Source organism: Rhinolophus sinicus, linkage group LG12 (assembly GCF_036562045.2).
Source record: "Rhinolophus sinicus isolate RSC01 linkage group LG12, ASM3656204v1, whole genome shotgun sequence".
Classification (NCBI taxonomy): Eukaryota; Metazoa; Chordata; class Mammalia; order Chiroptera; family Rhinolophidae; genus Rhinolophus; species Rhinolophus sinicus.
The window spans coordinates 11,907,051-11,919,433 of record NC_133761.1 but is presented as its reverse complement, the minus strand read 5'-3'; the positions used below and the strand labels follow the sequence as shown (position 1 = coordinate 11,919,433).

Here is a 12,383-nt window from a genome sequence, read left to right as displayed (position 1 = left end):
TTTTCCATGGCTTTGAGGGTTTGACCTCTAAGCAGCAAGCATTTCCGTTTCCCAACAAGTCCCCAATGGAAATTGGTACCCGTGAGGTCACTCATGTTTCTCTAGCTTGCTTCTGGACTTGGCTACTTTTAGAAATTAAGCATGCTTTATGTAATCCTGTCTCCTATGTAGCTATTTTCTATGAATGCCTTCATGTTTACCTTTTCACATAATTTTAATTTTTGTTATAAATGTGAATGCCTCTGTTACAGTTGCCTTTTGCTCTCTGTTTCCAATGTCTTCAATTTGCAGGACCTCTTGCTGCTGAATTCAGAGAGAGTAGACTGCAGATTGACCTTCACTTTGACTGAGGTTGGGTTTTGAACTGAGCCAGTATTGGAAACCCTGGAGAATTATCTGTACACCTGGGTTTCCTCCTCTAATGTTGGTTGACCTTGACCGCCAGTGGAATCTGAGAAGACAAGTTTCAGGAAATAGCACCTACCATGTACCAAGCATTGTGCCTTCTACTTATTATAGATTTATTTTATTTCTCATGTCAACCCTTGATGGTTTCTTCATTTTACAGGTGGACGTAGAATGTATCAGAGATGCTTAGAAATTGTCCAAGGTCACACAGCTAGTAAATGATGGAGCAAGTGATCTCCAAACTCTGCTTTATTTCCATTGCTTTCCATCCTGTCTTTAGAGAGTTTGGTTTTTGGGTAAAAAACACCCACACTATCTCTAGAGACCCAAGTTACCTGGAAATATTTGCTGTCCCAGCTATTAATGATTCAGAGAAGAGGAAAAAGTTTTCCCAAAGTGTTTTGATCCTCTGCAGCATGTTCTCTTCATGGAATGACCTAATACACTTTCTTTGTTGTGAACTACTCAACTCTTACTTGGGGTTGCCCCACTGGACCCTGGTCTGCTCCCGCCTGTGGCCTTCTCTCTGCCACCCATCCTGTCAAACTGGTGTCCTCACTCCTGCCTTTAAGCTCCCATGTCCTCTGCCTGTATCTCCCCTGGCCTCCTGGCCTTTGTCCGTCTATGGAAACACCCACAGACACATCGCACCCTGACATCCGTGTGCACTTAATATCCCTAAAAGCCCACTAATGCCTGCCCCTTTCCATTGTGTATCCACAGACCGGCATGTCTTTCAGCTGAGAGCACACATGTATCAAGCCCGCGGCCTCATTGCGGCTGACAGCAATGGACTTTCAGACCCCTTTGCCAAGGTCACATTCCTTTCCCACTGCCAGACCACCAAGGTAACCAAAGAAGCCCACCTGCCTTCTCCCTGCAGCCCACAGCCAATCCACAGCAGCTCCCCCCAACCCCCCGGCCAGAAAAGAAAACACGGGCACATTGCGAATTCTCATGTCTCTGGGTATGTAGGGGTTTCAGACTCATAGCACAGGTGCAAGGAAGAACGGACAGAGTCTGTTGTTGCATTGTGATCCATTGTCCTGAAGCCAAGAGAGCAAGTTCCAGAGGCAAAAGGAGGGCGGGAGGAAAAGAGGAGTGAGGAGGAAAAGCAGAATCTGGCCCCTAAGTGCCCGCTGACATGCCGGGAATCAGGCCTCGTTCGGTGGGGAATCGACAAACGAGAAAACAGCACACAGACAACCCGCACCAGGCCTGGGATCCCATCTTGGCTGACAGGTCGTGGTGGAGAGGAAGGTTTTCCAGCTTTGTGGTCAGGAAGCCTAGACTGGGCACTGGCGCTTTGTACTTAGCGGCTGGGGGACTTTGCACACTTTTAACACCTCTGCAGTTCAGTGTCTCTGTCCTCTGCAAAGTACGACTTCCTAAAGGATGCAGTGAGGACCAGTGGAGATGGATCTATCCCTGTTTCCTCTGCGCTTTCTCCCTTGTCTGTACACTGAACACTGAAATGGGGAAAGGTTTCCTAATCAGCGCAAGTCCACTAAGCTGCTTTTCTCATTCGATCGTTCGTATTTGCTAAGGATGAATTCTGTTCTCTGAGGATTCACTGTTCTGAAAAAGGGAAGCTCCAGAAAGGATTTGCCCATCTCTGGGAGTTAAGACAGAGACCTGACGTTACAGTCTAGCTTATTTACTTTCTAGCTGCATTTACTCGCTACACCTTGGTCTGTCGTCCTAAAATAGGGCTATTGTGAAAAAGCAAAGATGTAAGTGTATAAGTGATTGATGAATGGCGGCCATTACATGGGTGGATGTTAAGACGGCTGACAGTTCATTCTAAAGTGAGGGCTGTGAGCCGGGTAATGAATGAGATTGCATTTTGATGTATGACACACAGACCGAGATCATAATGTGAACCAGGGTTGCGTTCATTTCACCAGCACCTGTCAAGTGCTGGCTCCGTGCCAGGCCCCATGCTGGGCTCAGGGGAGACGGGGGGACCAGACCCTGCTCCTCGTCATGTGTGATCTGGGTGTGGAAATGGGCAGTCTGGACAGACGAGTCAGCTACACGGTGATAAATCCCACAGTTCTGGGCCTCCAGGAGCCACTGGAGAGAGGGCTGAGCTCTGAACGGGAGGGGACTCGAGCGAGACCCCAGAAGGAAGGTGACTCCACTCTCACTGAGTGAATGAGCATGAAAACGAGAAAACTGCAGCCTGCTTTCTCCTTTCTGATTTGAGAGTTCGTACAGCGGGCAGTGATGAAGAGTCTAGACTCTCTAGTCATATTGCCTGGGTTCAAATCCAAGCTCTTCCGTGAATTGGCGATGTGACCTTAGGCAAAACTGGCTTTGTCCTCCTTCTCTTTATCTGTAACATAGAGAGGATGACATCGCTTATGATTCTCAGGGGGCAAAACACCCAGGATAATGCCTTGCTTCTAACAACTTTTATGTGACTGCTTGTCTTTATTGTCACTGAGGCTTTTCACTGGAAGCAAGAGGGATTCTCCAAGGGTGGTCCCCTGGGGCCATCGTCCACCTGCCACACTGTGTAATCCAGGCCCTCAGGGGTGATCTCAGGCCCAGAATGGGGCCCCCAGGATGGAGTGAGCTCTCTGGGATGCCATATGATTACCCTTCTATTTTGTATCTCCATACATTAACTTCCTTGGATTTAGACCCAGATCTCAAAGCAACAGATGGCATTTGTTTATCAGATAGTCATTTGAAGCGGAAAATAGGTTCTGTGGCGCCCTGGACTTGGCTTCCACACTTTGAACCAATTACCTAATTCTTGTTACTAATAAAAGCCCCTATGCTGCCAGCCATAATGCAAAGCATTTTATATGTATTATTTGCTACATCTCACTGCAGCCCAAAGGTGTTATCCGTGTTCCCATTCTGGTAATGAGGATGCTAAGGCTTAGAGATCACACAGGTAGAAGGTGCCTGAGCCAAGGTGGATACCCAGGTTGGTCCAATTCCGAAGTCACTTTCCCTCTCCTGTGTCAGTGTTGCGCTGCCTTGGAGGGGACTGGTCTGTGTGTGACATGCCCGCCTCCCGCACTCTTCATGGCCGGGAAAGCTGAGCCTGGGGTCCCTGCAGGCATAGCTGAGCTCCACTGGTCACCTGGTAGCTCTTGTCTGAACTGACCACATGGAACTCAGGGAGAACAGTCTCCCTGGTACTGCAAACCCATCCTCTACAAAGTGACTTAATGATACAATCTATTTCAGAAGGCAATCCGATGATTCCAGATGTGCCTGAGGATGTGGGACTTAGAAATCTTGTGTTGACAGAAGGACGAAGGGAAAGGGAGAGAGCTCTCAGAGAGAAAGCCTTTGGAGATAACAAGGGGGAGGGACTAAGTGGCTAAGAGGAAGAGTCTTAGAGGAGAGGGCAGCTTAGAGGGTGGAGGGTATGGAGGATTTCAGACAAGCAGATTAATGCCGAGTCCTGAGGACACGGATGGTCTCTTGTTAGACACGAGTACCCCAGTGCCCCAAAACTGGCACATGGTAGGTGTTCAGTAATTGTTTACACAGTAAAAGAATGGGTGGGGTAGAGTGGGGTGGGCCACAGACACCTACTGAGAGCCTACTGTGTGCTAGGTACTTACCATGCTTTATCTCAGACAATGGACATAACAACTCTATAAGGTAGGTTCTAATCTCATTTAAATGAGGAAAACTGGGGTTCAGAGAGTTTATATCACCTGCCCAAGTTGAAAGGAAGGCACCCATGAAACTAGGGTTGCATTCCAGGGATACCAGATGCTAAAGCCATGCTCCATTCATGGTATCTCACTCTTCTTCCAAGTGTTAGCTAAGTGGTACCGTAATCTCCCAAATAATGGCATTGAACATGGCTATAATGCCTAACTGCTTAAGGAAGCTCTGAAGAAATGAAGCTCGTGGTGGGCACCGTGGCAGAGAAGTGGGAGAATGCATTTTTGGTTGGGTGAACCTTTTAGTACCTCTCAAAGGTGGCCATGTTCCTTTTACTCATGGGAACCACTCAGAGGCCAGGCTAATACCCACTCAGTCATTCATGCAAATAGCTGTGGAACACCTCCCACGCACAGGATGCTGTGTTAGTACCTAATACTGTGCCTAGCACATCATAGGTCTTACCTAAATATGTATGCTGAATGAATGAATGAATGAAGAATGAATGAATGAATACTGGCACATTCATCTGCAGTCTTATCAAGTAATATATATAGCCCAAAATGCCAAGGAAGACATAAAAATATTTCTGTAGGAAAGGCACTATAAGGGTCATAAATTGCTTTGGTATCATGTAATTGGGTGCATGCTTCAAAAGAGATCACATTGAAAAAAAAACCACATAAAAACACGTGGTTCTTTGTGATGTCAGTTACCAACACAGGCTAACTTTCCATTGCAACTCCCTAACTCCTATTTATAGATTTGTTGAGATCTTTCTTTTCCTCTCCACAAAGTTAAGATTTTCTCTAAAGTGTTATGTCAAAAACCTTACTGTGTTTGATGTATGATATACTCTATAAGCAAAGCAGCAAGAAAGGAAGAAAATTGTGGAATGCATGCTATTTTTATGACTCAAAGAAGAGCAATAAAAAATTATTTCGTGACTACAGTGACAATGATTTAATACTGTGACTAGAGATGACTCTTGGTGTGAAACTCGAAGATGACAGTTTTATCTGGGCTTTGGAGCCTGGCCAGTAAGCCCAGGCCAGATCACTCTCTGATCATCCTAGAGTGAACAAGTGAGGGTGCCGTTCAGAGGTGGTGTGGACATTTCCCCAGGACCCAGCAGCTGCTGTGCAGTGTCCATCTGCAGTGAAATCGAATGCAGTGAAATCACCCATTTGCCTGCATAGCCTGAAATAGAGGGAAATGTGACTATGGCCTCTTTCCAGGACCAGCCTCACATGTTAATGGGGCAGTTTCTGCCCAGGTGCAGAGTCTACCCTGCAAACAATATCAGCCCTTAGTTCTGGGAAACTGGCCTGTTTCCAAACATCCATGTAATCAGAGTAGAGGATACAAGCCCAACTACACCCTCCCTTCTGAAGGTACCACTTGAGTGCCCTGGCAGGGGTGCTGGGAGCCACTTCTAGGTGAGATACTCATGGTTCTGGACCAATTATGCAGGTTGTGGCCCTTCTCTGTCCTTTAGTTTCTCCATCTATATAATGTGTGTAGCCAACTCCCAAGATCAGTTTGTTGTGGTAGAAAGAACAATGTCATACAAAATGGTGAGGGTTGTTTTGAAGACCCTGGTCCGTTCAATGTAGTCAAAGAAATATCCGCAAAACAGTAGAACTCCACAGAAGGAATGTAAGATTTAAACCCCACTTTAGCATATTTAATGACAAAATTTTATTTGCTCCCAAGTGAAGACTCACCAGATCTCCCCCATCCTCAGTTTGCCCTTCCATAGATTGGGGATAATATTAGCATCTACTTGGTGAGGGTGAATGAGGTTCGCAGCCTGGTCTTTGGTGCCAAAGTTCCAGGTTGAATCCCAGTTCTGCCACTTGCTGGCTCTGGACAAGTGCGCCTCAGTTTTCTGGCCCATAAAATGTGAGTAGATAACTGTATTCACTTCCCAGAACTGTTGTGAAGTTTGACTGAGACAGTGCATGTCCAGTACAGCAGCCGGCAGATAGTAAGTGCTCAATAAAAGGTAGTCTTATCACAGCCCTACCGAGAGGACTGAGTTGAAATGATGTGTGTCCAGAGGGTGTTATTGTAGGGGCTTCATGAAACCTATGTCAGCTCCTCCAGGCCAGGGAATCTTTTTATCCCCAACAATCTAGTACTTAGCTGTACATCCATTTACTTTGTCACTTGACTGTTGTATGAGAGAGCTATGATGACGAGGACATGTTCTCTTTGCCATCCGTAAGTGTCTGTCGAATGCACCTCAGAACCCCTACCCCCCCACACACTTGAATGACCTTTTGCTTTTCTTTCGGCCCCACCTTCCAGGTCATCTCCCAGACCCTCTCCCCCACATGGAACCAGATGCTGCTATTCAATGACTTGGTGTTGCACGGAGACCACAAGGAGCTGGCGGAGTCCCCGCCTTTGGTGGTTGTGGAGCTGTATGACAGCGACGCAGTGGTGAGTGTCCCAGGGAGGTGACGGCTGTGCCTTGCTGAAAAGGCTATGTCCCACTGATTGACTTTATTTAACGAGCCTGTGATTGCACAGGACTCCAGCTGTGTTTTCCTGACCTGGGAAAACAATGAATTACAGAACCAGGAAAATTGATGATGGTCATTTGCTTTATTAAAGGGTTTTTCACTTCGAGTTCCCTTTAGATTGCAATTAAAATAGCACCGGGTTCACAGAACTTCAGTAAACACACACTTCTTCAGGAATAGGATACTTGTATAAAGTAACCCTCACTTGTAGCCCGTGCCCAGCTAGTTTCATATCCTATTGTTGCCTAATACAATGTCCGTGCCTTGTGGAATCAGGAGATGGTTATTGATCTTGCCCAGCTAGAAGGCAATGGATGGGTATTGTCACCAATTCAGACTTTGTGTAGTTGGGTCTTTCTTTTGTTTTTCATGGTTGTTACTTCCAAATCCTGCAACAGCACGTTCATCTCTATTCCATTTCTGTTAGGATGTTAACCAAACCTCTTCCTCTCCAAAGATGTGTGCATTGGGTAGATTCAAAAGCTTACTGGAGGTTTTTTTCTGTTTTTGTTTTTCAAAAAATTACAGATCAAATCTTATTTTTTAAATTAAGTCTAAAATGAAAGGCAAAGGTTTATTTATTTTATTTGCTGTCTCTACCTCCTCGGGAAGTTGCAGAAGCACAAGTGCATTGAGTACAACAGTTGTTCCTGGAAGCCTTCCTAAAGCCTCCGCACCTCCTTACCTCAGAGCATCCTGGAAGCTCTGACCTTGATGCAAGGTCAGGAGGAAATTAGAATAGGAGAATTGTAGAAGGTGAGCAGGGATCTTGGATAGCATGAATTTTGCTTCCTAGAAAAGGGATCAGAGACCCAGAAAGGTCAAATGACTTGCTCAAGGTCACAGCTAGTAGGAGGAAGAGCTAGAACATGAACCTAGCCTCCTGTGTTCACTCTTTCCTGCACATGTGGGAGTGGCTGGTGTGTCTGTATCCCTTTAGAAACTGAACATCTATACTAAATGTCCAATAGTAAAGCTCATATTCCATAAATATATACATCTAGCTCCAACTTACAGCTGGGGAAGTTGGGGAGAGAGAAAGAGGGTGCGGGGGCATAGAGAAGCAGAATGTGTGTTTGGGGAAGAGGCAGGAGATAGTGCCATCAAAAAGTTCTTAAACTGATGGCCCAGATCCATTCATACACAGACACGTATTTTAATACCCGCTTTTACTACCGAGAAAAATAGGCAGGCTGCTCTCTCACTCCTACCTACTTATCTTCATCATCAATCATCACCACCATCATCGTGTTACCAGGTACTGAGTCCTCACTGTCTACCAGGCACTGTGCAAAGCCTACACATCCTTATGTCAATCCTCATGCCCCCATTAACAGGCATTATTTTTAACCCCTTTTTAGGCATGAAGTTCGAAAAAGATTGCGTAAAGGGCCCAAGGCCATAGATCTGGAAAGGAGCAGATTTGGGAACCCAAACGAGGGTGCCTGGACTCCAGAGCTCATGTTCATGACCACAGTGACCCTGGGGAGCTTTCGGAATGCTTGGTGTCACCTTATTTCTCCTTTTTCCCTTCACGTCTACCTCAGACAATTACTTTAACTTTACTGAACTTGATATGCTGAGGACAGAGATAACCCCTAAGCGAACCTTGGGCCAGGAAGCCCCTAAGATGGACCTTGGAGAGTTTATCCCAGGAGCCTGAATGGATTCCACTACTCCCCAAGCCTTGGAAAGGGATAAGAGGACAGTAGCAAGAGGGAGACCCTGAGGCTGACAGTTTTGTGACCATTAATTACAAAATTGCATCGATGCAAGTCGGAGCCAGGTGGGTGACCACCAAAGACAAAAATTCATTTCTTTTCTGCTTTAGGGGAAACCAGAATATTTGGGTGCCACAGTGGCTGGTCCTGTTGTGAAGCTGGCTGAGCAGGACTATGAGGCCCCCAGGCTGTGCTATCACCCCATCTTTTGTGGGAACCTCTCTGGAGGGGACCTCCTCGCGGTATTTGAGCTGCTGCAGGTAAGTGAACTAGAAATGTCATCTGTACTCGTCATCATCTCTCTAGTACCTGGCCAGAGATCGGCCTGACTTGACATATGCTTCAGGAAAGCGGTGTCTGGTCCCTCCCTGCTGTCCACTCTTGGAAGACTTTTTCAGAAAGCAAAGGCAGGAGACGTGGAGAGGAAAGCTGAGACTCTTGAGTCTGGCTGTCCAGTAGAGGACCATACGGGACGTGGAGAGGACCTGAAAGGGAATTGACCGGGTGTGGCTCTCTCAGAGATATTTCTCTCCCTGACCATTCCATTCACCGAGGATACCTGTGGGTCAGACCATTCCCTTTATAGAAAACCTTGTTTTTCAGAAATCCCAATTTCTAAAAAACAAAAAAACAAACAAAGACAAAAACAAAAAACAACAACAGCAGCAAAACACTCACTTGGTAGAGAAACTGGAAGATAAGCATTCCTAACACACAGAGAATAACTAAGAGTGAAGGTGCTAGAATGGATCCTATGGTTATAGATCTCATTTCCATCACTTATTAGAGTGAGATGTTGGGTAAGCTACTTAATCTGTATTTCACCTGCAAAGTAATGATGGCCATCTACCTAAAGTGCCTGGCATGGAATACACACTCAACAGATACTACTTGTTTTATTATTAGTAATATTACTAGGAGATGGAACATCAAAGCAAAATATAGTGAAAAAAGGAAGTCTAAGCAATGCTTCCCATCACATATTCCAATAGCATGTTTTGGTTTCATTTTTTAAGTTACGCTCCATTAATAGCAAGTGGTACTTGTTTTGTTTGACAACATGAAGTTTCTTTTTAAACACAAAACTATATCTAATGACAATGTTTATAGATGGTAAATATAGTAGAGGAATGGCTGACTCAGGGAAACCAGATCTAGTGCAAGGCTCCCATTTTACACATCAGAAAGCAGTCTCCTTTTGCTAGTTTGTTACCTTTTATTTTATGTTCCACATATGAGTGAAATCATATGGGTTTTTTTGTCCTTTTCCATCTGACTTATATCACTTAGCATAATGCTCTCAAGATCTATCCATATTGTCGCAAATGGCAACAGTTCATTGTTTTTATGACCGAGTAATATTCCATTGTATATATTCATTTATATATATATATATATATATATATATATATATATATTGTGTGTGTGTGTGTGTGTGTGTGTATGTGTATATATATATGATATATACCACATCTTTATCCATTGAAGGACACTCAGGTTGTTTTCATCTCTTAGCTATTGTAAATAATGCTGCAGTGAAGCTGAAGCAAATAATACTGAATGTCAACTATAATTTAATATATATATAGTCACAGGATGTGGAGTACAGCACAGGGAATAGAGCCAATGGAATTGTAACGGCTGTATGTGATGTCAGAGGGGCAGTAGATTGGGGGAGGGGGTTATCACTTTGTGAGGGGATAAATGTCTATTACATTGTTTTGTACACCTGAAACTAATAAAAAATAATGCTGCAGTGAACCCTAGGGGTACATATATCTTTATGGTGTTTTCATATTTTTTGAGTAAATACCCAGGAGAGGAATTGCTGGATTATATAGTAGTTCTATAAAATGTGTGGTTACAGAAAGAAACTAGACTTCAGGTGGGGAACGCTCCGTAGAGTACACAGATGTCAAATTACAATCTTGTACACCTGAAAATTATATAATGTTATTAACCAAGATTACCCCAATACATGTAATTAAAAAGAAAAATAAAGCTGAGGCTCAAGGTTAACTGAATTGGATTCGTTCCACTGCTCTTTTCACTACCCAAGGCTTCCTGAAGTGCTTTGAGCCTGACTCCTCCAATCCAATTATTTGTGGGCCTGGACCGACTGACCCCTGCAGGCCCTCAGGGCTCAGCTCTCTGTTCCAGGGTTCCACCTTGCATCCTTCCTCACTGGTCCCATGCTGAGCATGCGAGGGGAGACCCTGCTGCTCCCCGACAGCTAAGTTAATAGACGAAGCACTGTCAGAGGCAAGCAGCCTAAGAGATAGAATTCATTAGGGTTCCATTAGGACTTCTCATTTGATTACTTGTTCAAAAAGTAATTTGATCATCAGTGCAGCTGTCTTAGCATGTGGGTCTTGTACATGCTGAGAGACAGAGGCTGGAAAATGCCTGCATTTGTCCCCAGATGCTCTTCCGTTTCCTCTGCAGATGGTTTATTCAGCCTCTCTATCTCCTTTACTGAAACTTCCCTGTCTCAGAAGAAGGATTTGGTTCTTCAGGCCCCAGACTGAATTATTATCTGCAGCTCCTTCCCCTTCCCAAGTTACACACACCCCCTCCCAGTCTCCCCAATCCTGGCTATATAGCCCCTCTATTTTCCCAGACTCTTTGCCTTGAAAAGTCAGACAGCTTTAATTCTTCACTCTGTACCTAGAGCCATAGCCAGGCCAGGGCTCTTCCTTAACCAGTTTCCATCTTCCCTGTTTCCATAGACTCTATTTCTTATCAGGATTGTTGCATTGGCCTCTTTCCTGGTATTTTAGCTTCCTACCCTTTTCCTGTTCACTTTATCTTCCATGTTCTTTCCACAACACAAGTTGGACCATACCACTCTCCTCCTCAGAAACCATCAACGGCTCCTGCTTCTTACCTCCAGAAGTGTTTCCCAAAGTCTGTTGCTTTGGAACGCCAAACCTCTGAGAACTGATTCATATTATATCCCTCTCGGGGATTTGAAACGCCCATTACCCCGGGGTGAAGACTCTGAGAAGATTTCATGTTTCCCCAATGTTTTTGACTACGAAACTTTTTTCTTTGCATGATAACTCTTTATAGCTCATAAAAAGAAAATCTGGCCCCTAAGCGAATGTCAAATTTCCATAGGTTGACATTTAAAATCTCCCAAAATTTGTCTTCAAACTTCTTTTTCCTCCTTACATTTCATCATATTACTCCCCACACACTGTGGCCTCTGAGTGCCCTGCCCTCACCACACAAATGTGCTCCGCTGCTTTTAGTCACGCTGTTAGCCCATCCGGAAGTGTCTCCTTACTCTGCCCACCCCAACCTCTGAGCTCCATTTACCCATTTAGGAAAAAGGTCGTCATCAAAGTCCAGAACAGGAGATGCCTCCTCCAGGAAGCTTTGTCCACCCCCACCTCCGTCAAATGAAATATTCTCTCTTCTTCCATCTTACAGCAAGTCACCTCCTTTTCTAATTAATTCAGGCTGTGGTAAGGTCAGTTGTTTACAGCTTGTTACGCATGACCCTGAGAGTGGCATCTCCTTAAATTTTGCACCCTTTCCTGGCCCTGAAATTGGATGTCCTTTGAGATCCTGATATTAGGTCTCCACTAGGCTATTAGAGCAATGTGGCTTTTGACCCAGCTAATCCTGCCCACCCCTGATTCTTACCATGTTGCCTTCGTAACTAACAATTCTTCATCTTCCCCTGGCCCCACTGAGTATACACCACGTAGTTTTATAAGCCAGTGGCTGACCCATCTCACTGTGAAAACATTTATTCTCAGCTGGGAGCAAAGTCATTCAATCTCCACCATGTAGTGAAATCCTCCAGGCCTATTTGTGTTGAACTCTTAAGGGCATCTTTCAGGTACTTGTGGAACAAGCTTCGTAGGGGTGTTTTCCAGGCCGACATTTTAGCAGCCCCAGGATGAGCAAACATGAGTACTTTTTAAAAATCACATCCAGAGGCATCTACGCACATCCTATGCCACTATCCGAGCTACTCTGCAGCTTTACTTTTGGAGCTAGAGGAGCATTTAGCTTTCTCAGTGAGGTGATGTTTTGCAGGCTAAATTGCTCACCTCTTCTCCGCCAGGCAGTA

At 44.9% G+C, this 12,383-nt stretch overlaps 1 protein-coding gene across 4 annotated transcripts in view; it reads left to right on the top strand.

The window, feature by feature from the left end:
* Positions 1-12,383, top strand: part of FER1L6 (fer-1 like family member 6) — a 132,986-nt gene that overhangs the window by 82,429 nt on the left and 38,174 nt on the right. For all 4 annotated transcript variants that reach the window (XM_074316373.1, XM_074316372.1, XM_074316371.1 and 1 more), the window contains 3 exons: positions 1,132-1,256; positions 6,361-6,495; positions 8,410-8,559. In XM_074316373.1, coding sequence (XP_074172474.1) covers positions 1,132-1,256; positions 6,361-6,495; positions 8,410-8,559 — 410 coding nt within the window. The remainder of the gene's footprint in view (positions 1-1,131; positions 1,257-6,360; positions 6,496-8,409; positions 8,560-12,383) is intronic.